The sequence below is a fragment of the Carassius carassius genome, chromosome 8 (assembly GCF_963082965.1).
Source record: "Carassius carassius chromosome 8, fCarCar2.1, whole genome shotgun sequence".
NCBI lineage: Eukaryota > Metazoa > Chordata > Actinopteri > Cypriniformes > Cyprinidae > Carassius > Carassius carassius.
In genome coordinates, this window is record NC_081762.1 from 16,765,489 (window position 1) to 16,787,203 (window position 21,715).

General features: G+C 37.2%; 1 protein-coding gene across 1 annotated transcript in view; it reads right to left on the reverse strand.

Moving 5' to 3' along the window:
- Positions 1-20,131: 20,131 nt before the first annotated feature.
- The window catches only part of LOC132145436 (PHD finger protein 14-like), a 101,144-nt gene continuing 99,560 nt past the window's right edge, over positions 20,132-21,715 (reverse strand). The window contains exon 18 of the mRNA XM_059556474.1: positions 20,132-21,052. Within this exon, the coding sequence (XP_059412457.1) occupies positions 20,981-21,052 (72 nt within the window). The 3' untranslated portion in view covers positions 20,132-20,980. The remainder of the gene's footprint in view (positions 21,053-21,715) is intronic.

A 21,715-nucleotide genomic window follows, 5' to 3' on the forward strand; every position in this document is an offset into this window, starting at 1 on the left:
CACACTGAAGTCAAACTATCAGTGGCCTGAAAAGTATTGCTGCTGATTGATTTCATCTCGTCAGGTGCATCTGCTTTCAGCTTTCAACCTTCCACTTGAATGTATCAGTCCGGTTTGAGTGATTAGGTTCAGGTCATTTAAAGAATGCTGTAGTGCTCTTTGTAAAGAAATCTGGGGTCATGTTTAAAATTTGATTTACAATTTTGGCACACATGTAATCTGTAGAGAAGCAATCATTCTAGAGGTCTTCTATAAAATGCAACTGCTACGTATACAGTGCACATTTCATTCAATACATAAAATAAATGCTTTTGTTTTAAGCTAGAGATTAATGTTAAAATTGCTGTTTTGTTAATATGCATCAAATGTTTCCTTTTTGGAATATGGAGGGCTTGTTTCATATTCACACATGCTTGCAGACTCAAGGAAGAGACTCCGACAGCTGTGTAATGGTTTTCATCGATAATTTTGGTGAAACGGTGCTAAAACATCATCTTGCCCACATTAAGTTGTGGAGGTCTTGAAGATTCTTCCTCTATGAACTCTCACATGAGAAGATGTAACTTCATGTAAGTGTCTGTTAAGCTGAAGTTATCCCATCATTGTGGCTCACAGTGGATGTGTAGATACAGTATGTCGGTTACTTGCAAAGTTCCTTTTCAGAAATATATTACAAAGGCTTGAATGTGAAATAAGATGATAAATAAACATCTCGACAGCAATTAAGCATTGCAATGTGATTTTATATGGTGCATTTTCTTTAGTGGCACAAATGCAATTAATTAATAAAATAACAATCATCACACACTAGGAAAAAAAACTCTTTGAAGGGTGTGGAAATTCTTTACAAATGAGGGTTCTACAGCTTTATGCATTGAAATGTATTTTATTTTCAATTTGTATATACTCATTCAACTTTTTATGTTATGTTAATTAGTGAATGAAGTGTTTTAGTAAGAGCAGTGATTGCCTTTGTGGAGAATTTGTCCCTGATTTGTTTATGGACAAAAGTACTGGGACACCCCCTTCTAATGAACATGTTTGACTACTTTAGTAAGTTCCAAGATTACAAATCTTGAATGTTGACCTCGAAATTAAATCTAATGTTAAAGCATATAATGACAATCTAGTAAACAGTTTGGACAGGACTTTTTTTTTTATTGTAACATGACAATAACTGTATAAGATAAGGTTCAAAAAGAAATGATTGAGGAAGAATTTGACTGGTCTGCAGAAAGAAGAGTCCATACTTCTGTTGTGACTTTAAATGCAGACCTTAAGCCAAAAACAAAAGAAAAAAAAAACACCAGTATTTATGGGTTACAGTCATTTTAGACATTTTCAAAACATGCAACAGAGATGGAAATGCAATTTTTTATCATACATAAATGATGTTTCCATCTTTGTTGCTACTGTTTTGGAAGAGCCCTTTTCACTTTTAAAGAAGGGGGTGTCCCAATACTTTGGTCCATATAGTGTAGGTAGTTTTAGTAATTCAGTGAAATATAGGTCTCTGCGGGAAAGTAATGGGAGTTACATGATCAGGGTGTTTTAAGACAATGATACCTGATTGGCTGACGTCATAGTGACGGTAGTTTTAGGGGTGGGGTTAGGTAAGGGGAATCATTTTGATTGCATGATTTAGAAACACCCAGCAGTTTGAAAACTCCCACAAAGTCATAAACACCCACTTTTGCTCTGCAGAGACCCAAGTCTCGTTAAATTCAATAGTTGCTGCCAATTGCAAGGAGAACCACCAGGGGGCAGGACACATTCTGCCGGTTGGAAATTTAGTAGAAGAAGGTAGGAGTTTGTCGTCCATTTAGCTTTCAAATGTAGGCTTTTAATCACTTTTTACTGATAAGAATCAAGGAGTACTTTGGAGTAGCTGTCGGTTATCTCTGTCCATCTCTTCTCCATTTCTCCTCTTTGCTATAACGATGTTGTGTTCTTCACAACACAATGAACTACTCATTTAGCTGTGGGCCTACTGTGAAATCAAAACATTTGCTTTCCAAGTGTTGCCATTCTTCTGGAAAAATGGAGAAAGAGAGCGTTCCTCTATCATTTCCAAGCAAATTTAGGTAGCCTAATTACCTATGCACTGTATTTACGTTTGGTGGTCAGTGTTCAGGGCTACCCAAATAATAATAGTGATGTTGCACACAGAATGTGGCATCAGTTGTGAAACAAGAAGGAAATGTGAGGGTCTGAGGCTCATTTGGTGACACTCTGAACCAAATAAGACAAGACTACTACGGCATTTTGACCCAAAATATATCTCCAGGCTATTTCTGACCTACCTAGAACTATATTTTCATTTCAAAGTACGCAGAGATGTCAGACCTTACTGTGTAGAACTACCTGGAAGTTTAGCAGTGCCTAGAATTTGAGTAAAGTGTCCCTGCAAAACCACCAGATGGCAGTCAAGATCAACAGAATTCAAATTCTACATTGTTGGAGAGAATAAAAAAAAAAAAAGGTAACCTTTAAGCACCTAACGGAGGCTGAATGTTTAATTGGCACCAAATTCCCTTTTATAATTTAAGTTTTGTAAATGCAAATGGAATTCTACCATCCATAGTGTAGCCTACATCTTTTAATGATTTCCCTTTAAAGGTGTTGAATGTATTGAGGGTTTATGAAAATCTGCTCAACTGTAATATGAAAACAGACACAGAACGTTAGGTAACACAAAGCCTTGCTCTGAATATTTAACGTTTAGTTGCCCATTCTTTGTGAATGAGAATAGAATAGACTCAATTTGGCTCTGTTTCAAATCAGGCTAATCGGCTTTTGGGGCAAAATGCATTCTCTCTAATCTCAAGCTCGACACTGTCCTCACTGAAGTGCATAAAAAGGTAAAACTGTCATTAAGAAAATCACATTAAGGGGCAGAAAACAACATGTAATCCCACGTTTTCTCTCCTTCTTAGTTGTGTTGCTATTGTACCATTCAAAGCCCATTTTCATGTACCATAATCCTCTATGCATACAGCTCTGGTCCAACATACTACCATGAAATCATTGCTTAGAATTGGTTATATTAATCATTTGCACTGAACCCTTTTCAAGCAGGCCAGTTTAGACCAAGCTGCTAGACTAGCGGGTGCTCGCTTGACTAGCAACAATAGGTTAAAGCTGCTTTACCAAGCAAATATTGCTGTTTAAGATAGTTAACCTTGTGAATTAAACGGTTTGAAACCATTTGAACCTCCAAAAAAAAAGTTTGCATTTGTATTATACTTTGTATCATATTTGATTGATCGTGCTTTTGTGACATATATGATACAGTGAGAATATGAAGCTTAAAAAATAAATAAAGATTAAATTCTGATTCTGAACAGCATAGCAGACTACTTGCATAAAATGCTCTATTTGCTCTTCATAAAATGCTTGTCCTATATATATATATATTTATTATTATTATTATATGTATATATTTTTTTCTAAAAGCAGATAATCAAGTAAGGTTATTTACAGTATATGCAGTCCAGTAAATGTATCTTGGAATATTACTAACAATATACAAGTAAAAGTTATTCTTGTGAAATAACTCAGAAAAAAGACACATGTACCAAAAGTTGAAGTGGGACAGATTTTGAATAATGCTAATAGGTCTTTTACTCGCTAATGAAGTATAAGCTGTCAGTCAGAGGGCAGAAGGCATGTAGTAGATTGTATGCAATAGGTTTTTCGGCAAAGTTTTGATCAGATTAATAATTTAGATGTCTTAGAAATTCATGTATCAACTACTTACAGTAAGTTAAGTTAAGGGTTAAGACACCTATTGGAAGCACCATCATTCAAGACATGTTCAGAAAGCATTTAAAACAATTTGAGGCATTTTAATGTTCCTATAGATGTATAATGATCATAAAACGCCTATTTCTTGTCAATACACATAAGTGTATTAGTAACATATAATATTACAAATAATACAAATCATATTGTTGTCCAGCAGCCAAATACGTTGCTATTGTCTGACAGTGATGGACTGCTGAAATGCAAAACCCTCGGTGGACTGCAGCCATTCAAACCCATAGACAGCCTTGACAGGCTCAGATTCAGTGTCTCTGAGCTCTTGAGCATCCCATGGGTGTACTGTCAGGCCTGGCCGTACTGATCTCACGTCAGTGTCACCAGTCCTGTTACTGTATGCATGTCAGCCTCCGGGATCCTCTGGGAAAGCCCATTGTTTCCCTTCCGTTTGCAATCGGTCGCTTTGAATGGTACAATGATCAAGCGAAATAATCAACTGGCCTTTGTTTCAGACAGCCCACCTCAATAGGAGAAAATAAACTTATGGTAATGAAGCCTTATCGTGGGCAATTCAGATGTGAGACTGATGGGCTTTGCGTGCCAGTCAAGCAGAATCATCCAACACAAGCCCCACCATTGCAATGAGATGCTGACAGACAGTTGTCTGAGCTCCAGAGGATCCTAATGCTTCAAGTCCGCCAAAATATGCCTCCCTTTCTCTGAACAGCACTGCTTTCATTTAAAAAATATTGCTCACTCATATGACCTCCAGCTTATTATTGACAATATAATACATCATGTTATGTTAACTCAGGTCAACGAGTCTCCAAGAGTGCTGATAAAACAGTTCGACAGTCACACCGCTTTTCTGTGTTTGTTTTAGACAGGCTGACAGTCTGTTCATTAGTGGAGGCATTTTTTTAGTAATTCTTTCTGTAGGTTACATCGGTACGCTGGTAAGGTTGACAAGTGACGGTCTTAATGAGTGAGTTGTTGATTCATTCATTTAACCAATACCCACACTATGTCTACTTGCATGATATGTTTCCCGCATTTGGCCCAAGTGTTCAGGTGGGCGTAAGACACACTTATAGTCTTGCAAAGAAATTCGATTTTAATACTTTGAATTTTAAAATGAAATTCGAAATGTCTATTCAGTAGTCAGATTACACTATTTTGTTATTGTGACAATAGAAGCATGTGTAATATCTAATTATTATTCTTATTTAACTCACGTTGCAAAGGTTTCTGAGACATCTGACAAGATCTCAGCTAAAGGTCACACATGTGTTGAGGGTTAACTGCTGTGGTTTGGCATTTTGTTTTGTGCACACACTTTCTGTTGCGTGCGTTTGCTCTCAAGTGGACAAGATTGCAAACCGTGGGTATTTGGACAAGTCCTATCTTTATGAGTGAGTCATTGAATCATTCACTCAAATGATTCATTCAAAAACCCTGATTCCTTTAAGAACCAAACAACACTAGAGAGACACGCATTGGTTCTGCTGTGGTTTTGTTAGAAAAATAAACAAAATATCCGGTAACTTTCTGGTAAGTTGTAAAAAATTACAACTCTTTTATCATTTACTCACTGCTCCAAAACAGTATGACTTACTTTCTTCTGCCGAACACAAGATATTTTTAGAAATCTTAGAATGTTATATGTTATATGTTATATAGTCACCAAAACTGAGTAAATTACGGCAGAATTTTCATTTTCAGGTGAATGAGCCCTTTAGTGAACAAGCTGATGGTAAGAGAGGGCGCTATTGTTCCGAATAAAGTATTTTCAACCAGAAAGCCCAATGCTGTTTCCATGGATAAATATCACTGCAAGGGTTGATTAAGATAAAAAAATAAAAAAAAATAAAAAACACTACAAACTTTAATTGGTTTGCAGGTTATGGATAACTTTGTTAAATGAAGTGAACTGTGCTAGTGCATTAATGCAAATCCTTTGAGAATACACATTTAGGAAACTTTAATAACCTATTTAAGGTACAAGTGAATGTACTTTTCAGTAAAATGCTTACCACGACTTTCTAAGGAGGTAACTAGAACAAGAACTACGTGCTGTGATTTTATTTAAAGTGATGATGTTAAACTGACTTTAGAAGAGTGCCAGAGTGTTCCTGTACTCCAAAAACATTTCTCTCTCAAGCTTTTTTTTTTTTTAAATATATTCAAGCAGAAAACAGTTATTTTAAATTCCAATAATATTTCATAATATTAGGTTTACTGTATTTATTCATCAAATGGAAAATGAGTATTACTGACCGCAAACTTTTTTTGAACAGTATCTATGCAACAGTATATCTTCCAATGTGCTTAGTTTCATCATCCAGTGCTGCTGTACTATTTTCTGCTATTGTCATGTCAAGATTCCTGCTAATTTGCTATCTGCACCTGGATCAGTTAAGAGCACCTCGGCAGAGCCGTCACATTCCTGCTAATTCTTTGATGAATCAGAGCAATTGTGGACTTTTACGGCCGCTGGAATGAGCTCTGTGCACTTGCAGGACAGGAGGGGGCAACCAACCACTCATAAACAAGCCCTTCTCCTACAGATCGGCCAAATCACTCAAACGCAGCGGCAACATTAACGGCTCTTGTAAACCCACTGGTGACCTTTAAACACATCTCCATGCCGAAGATACGGCCGCCATCTGCAGTCCATTACAGTCTGATTTATCTTGAAAGTATTTCCTTCGTCTTACTTTAAAGTTGTGTTGTTTTGGACAGAGGTTAATGTGCTTTGTTTTACGATAAAGGAAAAATATGTTGTTCTGGACATTGTGAATGGTGCATTTGATTTTATCCATAATGTCTTGGGAATTAGATGAGGTGTAGCAGCATAGATGGCATGGATTGGCAAATATTGAGTTCCTCTAGTACTCAGTTGCTAGCACGGCTACACCTACAGACTTTATCTGGGTATTTATTGAAATAGTCATTATGACGAGTGTAAATGGATGTTGTAGGGGAGTCAGTCTCCTAGGAAATAAGAAGAAGACTGCAGCGCTCTCACTTCGCCCATAAACGCCAGTGTTTTGTGCCATTACTGCAGGGAGCCATGGTGTTTGAATTACCCTCAGCATTTCTGCTCTCTGTTACACTTTACCAGAACCCATAAAGTCAAACACAAAGAGACACAGAAGCAGCACTTCTGTCTCCTCATATCACCAAACTGGCAAATCACGGTGACAAGAGTTGGAGAGAAGGCAGTATAAGCCAATTACAGGTGGCTGGGCCGGCAAACCCACCCTAGAGAGCGCTGTAGAGATTAAAAAAAGTTCTCTTTCTGTCATTCGCTTATCTTCTGTTTTCCCGTTCATCCCGGATAACAAAATTAGCTAAATGATTTGGATGGAGGCGGCTTCAATGATGGCGACCCCATGCCAATGTTCTTTTGGGTTATCCATCAAATCCAGAAGCGTTTTGGGTGATGTGGGCCTTTTTCCCTTTAGGAGCCAATCAGAAGGTCTATTTTTAGCCAGCACTAACACAGCGGCCTTCTAAGTGGCAGATGGTATTTGGGGGGGAGTGGGGTGCAATTTACAGTAAACAGATTATTTATCCTTGGCAGGTCATGGGGAGCGCTAGAACACCACGGCCATTTAATAATGGAGCATTCCTGCAAATATAGGACTGAGGAGTCTTGGGAAACGTTTCAACATCTCAATGCTCATACTATCCGCAATTGAAAGCATAATGCGTTTTCTCTCAGTGGAACATGTACACATACTGTATGAACCATGTACACTGCCAGACAGTCGTTCCCCCTTAAATTCTGAGAAATTTTGAAGGTGGATTTTGAAAGCAGAGTTACTTGTAAGTGCATAAGTTAAAGACTTATACTAAGGCTGCATTTATTTGATCAAATATACAGTAAAAGCAGTAATATTGTAAAATATTTTACAAATGTTTTGTAATGTTATATAATCCTGTAATTTAATTTATTTTAGCTGCTACTCCAGTCTTAGAAAATGCTGATTTGGTGTTGAATATTTACAACAAAAAAAATGTTTGAACTGGAAAAAAAAAAAAACAACAACCACAACAACAACAACAAAAAAACAGAACTACTGATTCAGGTTTTCCAACTTTTTGTTGCCAAAATTATAAAAGTATTTATTTAATTAAATATTTTTATCTAATTGTTTAAGATTAAATAATGCTAAATGAAATGTTTTGTTATTATACTGAAGCCAAAGCAGATTGTTAAAATATCTGTAAATGTATTTTTTCTACCTATGTTTATATAACATTTAGAGATATAAACCTGAAAATAAACACTTTCAATTAAATTATAATGTGGAGCACTTTTCAGACTTTTTTTTTTTTAAAGCAGTTGAACTATTACCATTTGCTCTTGACTTTCTCATAAACACCCTAGAAACATCTTGCTGTACCTGGACCCCAGAGTTGAGTTAAAATCGAGTTTAAAAAGTACAGGGTTTATATATTTATATTTAAATAGCCATGTCACATTCAAAAAAAGGCTCTATTATTGACATATGGTATCTTCACTACATGCTTCCCCGAGTAGTGATGTTCCCCTCACAGCTTTAAGGGATGACAAGGAGGGAGAGCATGAGAGGCAAGTAGCATAATGTTACGTCGTATGCGGCACAGATGCAGAATGCATTAGATCTGGCATTTGCAGCACATTGTGAGCTCAGCAGGATACCATCTCTGCATAAAGTGAGTGCCTCTCAGCTCAAAGATAAACAGCAGTGTACAGCCTCAATTTGTTACTCAATGATTTGCTTTTTTCGTCTAAGATTGTATTTTTGCCAAAAAATGTATTAGCAATTCAAATAAGGTTTTAAAACCCAACTGAAAAAAACAACAACAAAAAAATTAAAAAACAATCCGACTTAAACTAAATCTGCAACTACTTGCATAAGAGTATCTGTCCTTAAAACATAATTTATTTTCACCGTTGACACTTTTTTTTTATTTACAGTACAATACAAATCAGATCAATCATTGTAAAACAATAAACTACTTTTGCTTAAGATTGTTTTTGGTAGTTTGAACCTCAAAGAATATCCAGTGTATTTATGAATTGTGTGTGCCTTTTGTAAAAGACTTTAAAAAAACGTGTTTCTTTGAAGGAAGTTGTCTCCTTGAGCTGTTCACTAGTGTCACTGCTGCACTGTCAGCTGTGGCCTGAAGGAGGCTAAGGTGTAGTTTTATGTAGTGCTGTGTCACAATGTGAGAAGACGCTGTCCCTGCTTTTGCGAGAATGTTTTATGAGACACAAAGAAGACAATGTTTCCTGCTTGAGACAATTATGGACAGCCTAACAGTCAATGACTGACCACCATTATTGACTAATCACACAGTTAAAAACTCATTTTTCAATCTGTCCTCTACAGACAAGAGCAATTTAAACAAATGTTGATCTGAAGAGATCAAACTAAATATATTATTTTCTATTCATTTCATATGAGTCACAATTTTTTTCTTGCATTGTTAACAAAAGTTTACAACAAAAAGCATTTTATATATATATATATATATAATTTTTTTTTTTTTATGGAAAAGTAATGTGTTAAAGGAACACTCAGTTGGCTATTTTTCCAACTTAAAGTCAAGGATATCAAAACCTGTGACCTGTGGGTCTTTTAAACTATCAACTTTTCATGCTAGTTGTCATTTTATTTTAGATAATGGTTTATCTTGCATATCTAATAGCTCTCACAACAGCAATCACAACATTTCCCTCTATTGCTTTGAAAAAGTCATGGGATGCCACTGTATAAAGACCTCTTATCAGAATTCTGATGCACCTCCAGAGAACAGACACTACATGATTAATAAATATATCCACTGCAGTTAAAAGTCCCTATCTTTACCCCAGATGGAAATTCTAGAAAATGTTATTCATTCATTTAAGATTAAACAGTAAATGAAATTTTGTTTATCACAGGACTAAGGACTTCATGCATGTTATCCTATAAACTGTGTGTAGTGTCGTAAGAGATAATGCATTTGAGACCAGCAATCTGTAAAGACTCCGCAGAGGACTGGGAGGAGCAAAAGGAGTTCTAAGAAGCCATGCCGGGCCCATCTAAATTACACAGTCCATAAAACTGTAATAGGGAGACGATCAGTAGCTTATATCAGTAAGACTTCGCAGGGTATTTACCTTTTTATATGGGCGTAAATTTTACAGGGACCAAGGACAGCAGAAACCTTGCCGTCTTGACTACAAGCCAGGGTCATGCAATAGAACAACAATGGGGGATTTGAGGAGATACTTTACTGCTACAGTGTTAGTATTTAATAACCCTGTCTGACTGATGTCAACCTCAGATGTCCTTTGTGCATATATGTTGAAATCACTGTATGAACTGTACATTAATGTAATCCCATATTTTATTATAAGAGACATTGGTGATACAAGAGAGAAACTAAACTAACAGTTTAGAGCACTTGTTGCCAGGCATAATGATCAAATACACAATTCATCATAATTATGCAGAATATTTAAAAAGTAAATGTCATTGTTTATTAATCTGTCATAAATGAGAACTTCATGGATGACCTTACCTGCGTCTTTATGATGACCTGTGAGAGCAATGCCATTGCTAGTATTCTTACTTAGACTTACTTTTGTCATGTTAGCAATATTTTATGGATAATAGTGGTTAAGTCAAGGCATTAAAAATCACATTTGCATTACCAATAATGAGAGATTTGTGTCAGAGACGACATCATCGGTTACATTATTAATGACCACAATTATTGCCATCTCAGTGTGTGACCTCAGAAAAGGATTTGTAAGTGACCTCAGTAATTCACTTTGAATTCATTTATGACCCTTTAAAAGCATCAGTATATTTTGCATATACCTTAATTTGGAAAAATGCAAATGTGCACATGTACATTTTAAGTGTTTAGAATGCAACCGAGCTGTAACCCAAACTAGCCTCATCAAGAAAAAGTAAACATGCAAACATAGATTTATCATACTTGTATAGAGACGTAGAAATAATGTTTAACATTTTATATACACTACTGTTCAATTTGTATTTATTTATGCATTTCTTAAGCAAAGATGCATTGATCAAATGGGGCTGTAAAGACAATGTTATAAAAGATTTCAGTATCAAATAAATCTGTTCTTTTAAACCTTCGTCAAAGAATTCTGACAAAAAAAAAAAGATTTCAAGTACAACAAATATCAAATATTGATAGTCAGCATATTCGAATTATTTCTGAAGAATCATTTGACTAATAAATGCAATCTTGACCAAATAAACGCATTTTTACTCACTGCTTTTGAATGATATGTAGATTTCTAAGATTATTTAAGGATACAATAACTCATTATAATTAAGTATAATGGCCAATGCATGGTGCATAAAGTGTCATAGAGTTTTCAAACATTTTCATTCACTCAGATTTCCACAGGATGTTCTTCCCGTCAGGTCAGCATTCAACACCCACAAGCAAACTCATTTACATTTCAAACAGGATCATCACCAAAGATGAAAGAAGGATACGTTTACTGTCTTTAGACTATGTGACTATTAATGAGTGTGCTTGTGACAGGGCTTTTCAATGCAGAGGGGCTGTCAACTCTGAAAAGTGATGGATGTCTTGTGATTAATCACATCCAAATTAAAAGTTTTTGTTTGCATAAAATATGGATGTGTAATGTTTATATATAAAATATATTTACAGAAATATAAAATATTTTAATTAAACATTTAAAAAATATTAAATAATACAAATTACATAAATATATACATGTAAATATTTTAAAAATATATACTAAATGTGTGTGTCTTTGTATATGCTTAATAAATATACAGTAAATGCATATTTAAAAAACTTTTATTCTGGATACAATTAATCGTTTGACAGCACTATACTGATCTATAATGTGTAGTCTTGTAATGGTATGTATTTTTCAATCTACATATAGACATCTGTGAATGCAACGTGAATGCGCACCATGTCCTAATAACGAATGCCTGACTTGGAGGTACACTTCACTTGTGGCAGAATAATTCAACACTGATGTAATCTATTTTTCTTGCATCTTACAAGGCAACAATTACATAATAGCTTAAAAATACTCCTATTGCTGTCATGTCTGCTTTAACAGAGAGAACCTTCTTAATGTAAGGCCGAACCACAAACCTTAAAGAACAGAAAATCACATTACATTTTACACTGTCATCTTCAATAGTGTTTCCCACAGTCAGTTTGAAATGAGAGTTATTAACATGTCTAACTCCAGTGTGTCAGGAACCCTTTTAAGACCCCCCCCCCCCCCTCCTAATGACTGCGTGTGGAACGAGGTGTTGAGAGGTAGAGATTAGCACCCTGTGAACGTTCCCTCCAAATAGAGTACTCTCTGAGTACATTAAGGGTTGGAAAATGACTATGTCACAGCACTACACCGTCTGGAAAAGGTCATCCACATGGTGCTTAGATACCAAGGTGATGTTATTTTAAGCGTTATCCAGAGCAATTAAAACAAGGAGCGAGAGCAACTGGATATTCAGAGCTCCAATCGAAATGTTGTGCTGCCTTATAAGTGAATCTTTACTGTCCTAATTCCCTCAGCAAGAGTAGAAATATTCGAAGCAGACTGATAGACTGAGAATGATGTGGAGGCTTTCAGAGCAAAGGTCAGTGTGATTAGCAGATGGCGGCTCATTTCAATGTGAAAACTTTGTTTGTGTGTATCAAAGGTGATGGGATGATTTTTAGAAATCTTTTTAAGCACTTTTCCTTATGATACACACGGAAAGTAAGAGATCTGAAAAAAAAAAACAGAGATAGACTGTGTAGTTTTTAATTAAAACTTAATTACAAAAATAAGTGTTAAGGCCTATCAAATTTTTAATAAAATAAAAAAACTATAATTTAAATATATAGTATAATATTAATACTTTAATACATTTGATAAATATACTATATATATATATATATATATATATATAGTGGGGAAAATAATAATTTGATCCCCTGCTGATTTTGTAAGTTTGCCCACTGTAATGTCTGTAATTTTTTTATGGTAGGTTTATTTAAACAGATAGAGACAGAATACCAATCATACATCCCAAAAAAAAAAAATACTTCTATAAAGGTTAGAAATTGATTTGCATTTCACTGATTGAAATAAGTATTTGATCCCCGAGCAGAACATGACGTAGTACTTGGTACAGAAACCCTTGTTGGCAAGCACAGGGGTAAGAGGTAAGTTTTTGTACTAGGTCACCAGGTTTGCACACATCTCAGGAGGGATTTTGATCCATTCCTCTTTACAGATCCTCTCTAAATCTTTAAGGGTTCTTGGCTGTCATTTGGCAACTCGAAGTTGCAGCTCCCTCTACAGATTTTCTACCGGACTGAGGTCTGGAGACTGGCTAGAACACTCCATGACCCTAATGTGCTTCTTCTTGAGCCACTCCTTTGTTGCCTTGGCTGTATGTTTTGGATCACTGTAATCCTTGAAGACCCTCCATGACCCATCTTCAGTGTTCTGGCTGAGGGAAGGAGGTGCTCCTCCAAGATTTTACAGGACATGGCCCCATTCATTTGCCCCTCAATGCGGTGAAGTCGTCCTGTACCCTTAGCAGAAAAACAGCCCAAAGCATGTTTCCACCTCCGTGCTTGACTGTAGGGATGGCGTTCTTGGGGTCATAGTCAGCATTTCTCTCCATCCAAACATGGTGGGTCGAGTTAATGCCAAAGAGCTCAGTTTTGGTCACATCTGACCACAGTACTTTCTCCCAAGTGTTCTCTGAATCATTATGTGTTCTTTGGCAAACTTTAAACGGGCCTGTACATGTGCCTTCTTAAGCAGGGGTAAGTAAGCTTCCAACTGCCTAAAAATCATTAACAAGCTCCTCCCGTGTAGTTCTGGGGTGATCCCTCACCTTTCTCATGACCGTCCTTTCTCATCTCCCATAAGGCAAGATCTTACACGGATCTTCAGACCGAGGCAGACTGATGGTTGTTTTGTATTTCTTTCATTTCCTAATAATTGCACCAAGAGTTGTCTCCTCACCAAGCTTCTTGCTGATGGTCTTGTAGCCCTTTCAAGCCTTGTGCAGATCTGCAATCTTGTCTCTCACATCCTTTGACAGCTCTTTGGTCTTGCCCAGGGTGGTGGGAGAGGTTGGAATGAAAGATACAGATTATGTGGACGTGTTTTATGTTATACTGTGAAAGATCCGTCATGAGCCTGAGCAGATCACAACAAAAAAATGGGTCCATAGCCACAAAACAGGGAGCAAAGTAGTCTTCAATTGTGATAGATTTATTAATTCTTGCGTACACAAGATAAAATTTGATCAAACCTCATTAGAGAGGAAAAAGACCAAAAATGGAATTCCATATAGATTACATCACAGGAGATTCACAAAGGACATAACTGGGCATAATCCTCTAAAACTGACAGAGGGCAACATTCCACACCACCTTTACCAGGATACAATAAGTAACAACCTCACTAGACAAAACATACACTGAATTTATAGGAGGTGGCCAGCACCATGAAACAAAACAAGGGGAAACAAAACAATACACATTTTCACAACAACAGGAACAACAACAAATTTGGAATGAACAACACATTTAACTAAATTTAGAGCCATGGATAAATTTTAGTTAATGAAAAAGAATTCTATTAGACAAAAATCACATTGATCACGACATCACATTTTCTTATGCCCCTTCTTATGGGCCCTGCTTCTCCTTCCATCCAACCAACTTCTCAAGATTCCATGCAGAGTTCTATAGTAGCACACAGCCAGCAGCAGCACCAATTCCTCATCAGAATGTCTACTCTGGGCTAGGACATTCGACTGTACAAAGGGAGCCACATCTGCAGCAGCTGTCAGAGGTAGATAACATAGAGCACTATCTCACCAAATTTGAAAGAATAGCTGTGGCTTGTTGGTGGCCGACAACTGACTGGGCAGTTAAACTTGTGCCCCTACTGACTGGTAAAGCGAGGAGTGCTTATGTACACATGGACATTGTTGAATCTCTTGACTACCAGAAAGTCAAAATAGCCATAATTAACAAATATGACATTAACTCTGAAAGTTATCGTCTGCAGTTCAGGACTTCTGAGGTGTGGGAGGATGAAACCCCAAAAGAGCTATACGTGAGACTGAAAGAACTGTATCACAAATGGGTTCAACCCCAGAATCGAACCAAGGATGACGTTGGTGAAGTGCTTGTGCTGGAACAATTTCTGTGTATGCTAGCCCCTGATCTGCAAATATGGATTAAAGAACGTGTTCCAAAAACTGCTTCTGAGGCTGCAGCTTTAGCCGATGTCTTCTTGTCAGCTCGACGTAAGAATCAAGCATGGACTTGTTACCAGTGGCGGGGATTAAAAGAACCAAAAAGTCAAGGGAAGATGTCCCAGGCTGGGACCAAGACCACAAGTGAGGGTAAGTCTGTGGGTGATCCTGTTAATCAAAGCCCTAGCCAGAAGTTTAATAGCAGGAAGGTTGTTGTGTGTCATCAATGCGGACAGGAGGGTCATATTAAACGTAGGTGTCCCAACAATCCTTCTACTAATGCTTTTTTGTGTTGTGTGCCACGACCTGATCTACACTGAGCAGAGAGATGTCCCCTTGCATTATGCAGATGTAGTCCTAAATGGTCAGGAAGTATGGGCCTTAGTGGAAATGGGTAGCATGCAGTCATTGGTTCGAACAGATTTAGTTTCAGAGAATTTCAGAAATTCAGTTTCAAAGGTACCTATCCGTTGCATTCATGGAGATGAGAAATGTTATTCTACAGCAGATGTTCATGTAGAAGTGCAGGGACAAGTTTATTTGCTGAATGTTGGTCTGGTAGATGATCTTCCATACCCAATGCTTTTAGGCCAAGACTTACCGGTGTTGTTTGATTTGTTACCTGGTAGGCGTGAATGCAATATAGCTGAAACACGGTCTATGGCTAGGAAGAGAGAGGACGATGTCCACTATGCCAGTGCATAGCCTTTCTTTGATTCTGACTTGGATGTTCAACCAGGGAAATCCCGTAAGCCGAAGAGGCAAAAGAGAAAGAACAAATTTAACTTGCTAACAGTATTGAAGAACCCCTCTCTGAACAGCTTAAATTGCACTTTCTGGTCCTGCAAGATATATGCCAATTGCAACAGGATGATATAGAGATTGGGCCATTGTACAGAGAGGTACAAGGGTACCATCATCAAGAAAGTCATCAGAGTAAGTTGTTTTTACAAGATGGAGCGTTGTATAGGTGGCAGGGTGAAGAGGCAAAGAGGGTTGTGCCCCAGAAGGCAAGAGACTTGGTGCTTCAGTTAGGCCATTCAGCCCCATGGGCAGGTCATTTAGGGGGACAAAAGACCATAGCTCGTATTGGTCATCATTTCTTTTGACCCAAACTGACAAAGATGTGGGCGACTTTTGTAGGAGTTGCCCAGCGTGCCAATATACCGCTAGTAGACGTCCCCCTAAAGCTCCTTTAGAACCCCTACCTGTTATAGGCATACCATTTGAACAGCTGGGAATGGATGTGGTAGGTCCCCTTGAGCGTAGTAAAACCGGCAACCGTTACATGTTGGTTATCAATGATTATGCCACTAGGTATCCGGAGGATTTTCCCCTTAAGAAAGTAACAGCCAGGAATGTAGCTCTTTGTCTTGTTCAGCTGTTTGCTAGGGTGGGTTTCCCTAGGGCCATACTAACTAATCAGGGGTTCAACTTCATTTCTAAATTATTACAGCAAGTGTATCAGTTGTTGGGGATAAAGGGCATAAGGACTACACCCTACCATCCACAGACAGATGGGCTGGTTGAAAGATTCAACCAGACCCTTTAGCAAATGTTACGCAAATTTGTTAATGATACTGGGGCTGATTGGGACCAGTGGCTCCCTTATCTTTTATTTGCATACAGGGAAGTACCTCAGGCTTCCATGGGGTTTTCCCCTTTTGAACTGCTGTATGGCCGGGACGTCCGAGGACCCTTGGCTCTTCTGAAGGAAACCTGGAAGGGTGGTCACCAGATCCCTGGCTCCCAGAGTGTTGTTTCCTATGTCCTTCAAATGAGGGAAAGGCTTGAGAGTATGACACAACTTGCTCACAAGAATTAGATTGAATCTCAAAGTCGACAGCGAACCTGGTATGACAAAAAGGCCAGGGCCCAAAGTTTTTAGCCAGGAGCTAAGGTATTGGTGATGCGGCCTAGTGACAATAGTAAGCTACTGGCTAAATGGCAAGGCCCCTTTGAGGTGATTCGGAAGTTGGGGTCTACCACCTATGAGATTGCCTTACCAGGGCAGAGCCGATCTAAACGGGTCCTCCATATCAACTTATTAAAAGCGTGGCATGAGAGGTCAGATACTGGAGGGGAGGTCCTAATGCTTCGCAGGGTGGAAGATGAAGAGGAGGTTTGTGAACAGTATCTGCCCAGTCCTTCTAAGGTTACTTTGGACTTTCAACATCTGTCCTTACATCAACAGGCTGACGTTCGAGGTCTATGTAGCCCAGAGGTGTTTAAAGAGACTCCTGGAAGAACTAGTTTGGTACAGCATAACATAGTACTTTGTGATGGAGCATTACCTCGAAGAAGGAGTTATCATGTTCCTGAAAGACTCTTGATCTCTTTAAAAGAGGAAGTGGATCAATTGAGAGGGGGCATACCACGTCCTGTGTGAAAGGCCCATTATACATCAAAGTTGGTATAGTCTAATTTCCTTTAGAATTCACATAAAACAGAACAACTTCCTGTTTGAATTTCTTTGTCACTAGGCTGGTCCATTCCCACAACACAACAGGTATTAAACATTTTAAGTCATTACAAGAATGAACTTTAACAAATTGCTATGTTTGTATAAAATTACATTTTAGCCAAAGAGGAATTTTAACTGGTTTTAATGTTTTAACCTTAAGCCAAATAACTAAGCCCGTGCACTGACTCCGTACAATGACAAATAAAGATCATAAACCAAACCAATATAGTAATGTCCTTTTACTTGATCAACTGCAAAGATGAATGTATATAAGAATTGTGCGGTTTAAATCCAGGCCATCACATATACACCTAACGAGCTGACATTAGGAGTAACTTCAGGACAAAACTGTGTTCCACATGGGCACATAAACAATCTGTGGGAACCAGTTTCTTGCTGTTTGGTAGGGGATCTAATACTTCTTTCACTCACCTTAATGCAAAACTTTTATATAATGTTTATTTATTTTTTTTTCTGGTTTTTTTTTTTTGGCTGATATTCTGTCTCTCTCCATTAAAATTAACCTACCATGAAAAAAACAACAGACCCTTCATTTCTTTGAAAGTGGGCAAACTTACAAAATCAGCAGGATATCAAATACATACATTAATCACACGCGATTAATCACATCCAAAATAAAAGTTAACACCACAGTAATATATTAGGAAATTTATTTGATCTCCTGCTGATTGTGTATATGATTTTGTGTGTATATATATATATATATATATATATATATATATATATATATATATATATATTAGTACTTCTGTTAAAATAAATTGAGAAATTTTGCCATAGCAACTAGCTGAAATATATAGTATTTTATTTTGGTTAATGTTCATGTAATAATAACAATAGTAATGTGTCTATATCTGCATATATTTATATATGTATGGCAGGTTAGCATATATTAATTAGCGACTCTATTTATTAGCAAGAAGTACTTCACTATTTCATTTATTTATTATTATTTTCTTTTTCTTTTTTTTTACCAGTGATATCACAGTTGTCTTGCACTCACCAAGGAACTGCCATAGAAATTATTGAAAATGTCTTGCTTCAGACAGTCATTTTGAGAACAGTTTCTTCAGCTGGTATTTATATTACTATTGCATAATCTAGCAAAGTCATCGCATACTCTTACACATGGTAGTTTTTTAGTTCTCATGGCTAAAACATATGCTTGCAGAACAAACATGGATTCACCATCAGGGGCCTCTTTATTATGCAGAGGCTGTAATCAGATTGTAGAAGGGGGCATGGGGGTCTTGAACGAGAAGGCCACTCTGACATAAGCACACCCGCTGCAATTATTACAACCCTAATGACACACTCTGCACGCTGCATGCTGAGCGCTCAGCTTCAGGGGGTCCGGGGCGAACCGCTGCAGAAACCGGCGACGTGTCATCAATGTGCATCAATAGAAATCCTTTTCCTTCAAAAAAACAGAACGAAAGAAACAGAGCCCTTCAGATAATGTCTTTCATGGTTCAGTGGCCTTACAGGGGTTCCTCCTGTACGGCCCTGAAATGGGCAAATTAATAGTTGCTTTGGAACAAATTGGAATTACACCCCTCGATGCATTAATGTCAGAATGCAAGCCAGATTCCCTGACAGGGTGAGGGGAGGAGAAGCTTTGCCAGGCAATGAGATACTAGGAGAAAACATCTCTCGCTCCTGTGGTGTGAGGGAACGGTTAAATGACTTGTGCACTGTGAGTAACAGACACAACAGAGCTGGATAAAGACAATTTTCTGTTGGTTTGCCCACTGGCAAGCATCACCGAACCCTTGAGAAACAGCTTTGAACTCATCTATCATAGGTCTGATGAAAGTAATGCGTTCGTAATCAAATCATTACGCTCAGTGATATTTTAGAAGATCTGAGCATCACTTTCTAAGAATGTGGTGCACTTTGATGTCTTATTACCTATTTAAAGCTTTTTAGGCACCAATTCCATTTGTGTGTGTGTGTGTGCACAAACCAACAGATAAAGATATTATGTAACAAAGTTAATTTTGCATTTAAAGCAGCCAGATTTAAACATCTGTATGCCCCTTAAAATAAACAAAAAAATGGCCTGTCCAAAGGATTAAAATCATAAATCATAATTCTGACGTAAGATGTTAAATTGATAATTCAGTTCATTGTTGTAAGTAATATTTAGCTACGTCCCACAACTTGTCCTCAACAATGATGTCCATTATAATTTCATTACAGGTAGACATATAATCTCACTAAATAATAATCTCTTTTAAAAATGTAAATAAAATAATTCTACGAGAAAAAAACACTTGCTTACTGATAATCGCTATTAAAATTCCAAATTAATGATAAAACGGGAAAAGAGTAGAAATGTCACAACAAATTCTTTAAAAGTATTAAAAAAATTCAGTTTGATATCCTAGGGTTGATGACCAACATTTAATTGCCTTCCTTCACTGACCATTTTAAAATAAAAGAGAAGATCAAGTGCTATTTTGTACCCTATTTGTGGAAAGTGCACTTTAGTCCCCGATAATGGCTCTTTCTTGAGCTCTTAAGTGCACTTTATCTTGATTGACATCTGAAAAGTTACAGTACTGTTGTTTAGCATCAATAACAGAAATAATAATAATAAATTCACAAGAATTGTTTATTACCAAGGTCACATTTTTTCGACGTACCTAAATACAGACTCGCCTTGAACTCGAGCGTTGAGGCAGATGAATTGTCCCACTATTTTTACAGTTTTTGTTTAAAACTGAGAATAGCCCCAAACTTGAGCGCAGACAACAACACTGTCAATGATAAAGGATGTTCTGGAATATACTGTAGTTATAAAAATGAGATTTGTAAAAAATAATAAAATAGACTTTGCTCTTACATCAGGAAGTAATGCATTATTTATATAACACAAGCCACTGTCAGTTTGACTGTCAATGCAAGTTCATATGCGTATAATGCATTGGTGTTTAGAAATATGAGATAAAAACAAAAGCAAATATTATAAAGCTGATATTCAAAGAGGGTGCTGGCGGAACAGGAAAAAATTGTGTGCAGTCTCTGTATATAAAAAATATGATCAGAAACACTGCTTGAGTAATCTCTGGATACCATGTTCTCATCCATGAGTCATGGGAAACGTCAGTTAGTGTATGAAAAATAACTCATAGAAACAAGCTCATATGCAGATCATGATCAGCTGCAGCATTCTTGACGGTGGACTTGAACATACATCGAGTCTTTGAAAAAATATATAGAGATCACAGCATTGACTTTTTTTTAAGCTGACAATTGTGGTCATTTAATCATTTTTCTGGTTAACAAAGAAGGAAAATTTCAGTCTGTTGAAGCAGTGGCAGTTCAAGTCCGTTGATTTAATTTGTGAGTTATTTTGCATCCCACTATTCAGCAGGAAATGAGGTGATGGCGCTGACTGTGTAGACAAGACGATTACTTCATGTGAGGTAATGTTGAGAGATTTTCAGTCTGGGATCTCCTGCTCAGTCCTTTCCTCTTTCACAGACTCATCCTCAGCCTCTTGTGGTTCCTCCTCCTGAAAAAATAAAATAAAATAGCCTTTTCATTGAAAAAAAACAACAACAACAACAACAACAAAACATTTTATGTTAAAAATAGCTTAATAAATGATTCAGCTTGAATAATCAGTTCAGTTCAGGGTCATTACCAGACATACAACATCATAACACATAATAATCAGGGATGTACTGATCAATAGGGCCTTTCGCACAGCTTTAGTTCCAGAACTAAAAAGTACTGGTACGATTTTGCGCAAACTATTTCCCAATACCATTTAAATGGTTGCATTCGCACTGACCATGGGTACTAAGATGTGACATAAGCCGGTCGACAGCGATGTCATTTGAGCGCGGCGTTCAACAATGTTAACAAAGAAGAATAACGTTCACAACAGAAGGATGCTGTGATCAGAGCTGTTTTTGTTGTGTCTCGCGGGTTTCACAATAATGGACATGAAATGACGACGTATACGTAAAGTGACTGAAAGAACAGAAAGGAGGACTAAGAATCTCCAACGACAACTGGCAGTGATACATTTGCTACAAGTCTGCACTTCAGCTTCCGTATATTTAAATATGCTGTTCATCATACTTGCAAAATAAGTTGACACAATGTTTACAGTATGTTTACACTGTATGTTTTTTTACACTGATAAAGAAAAAAAACATTACAGCCTGAA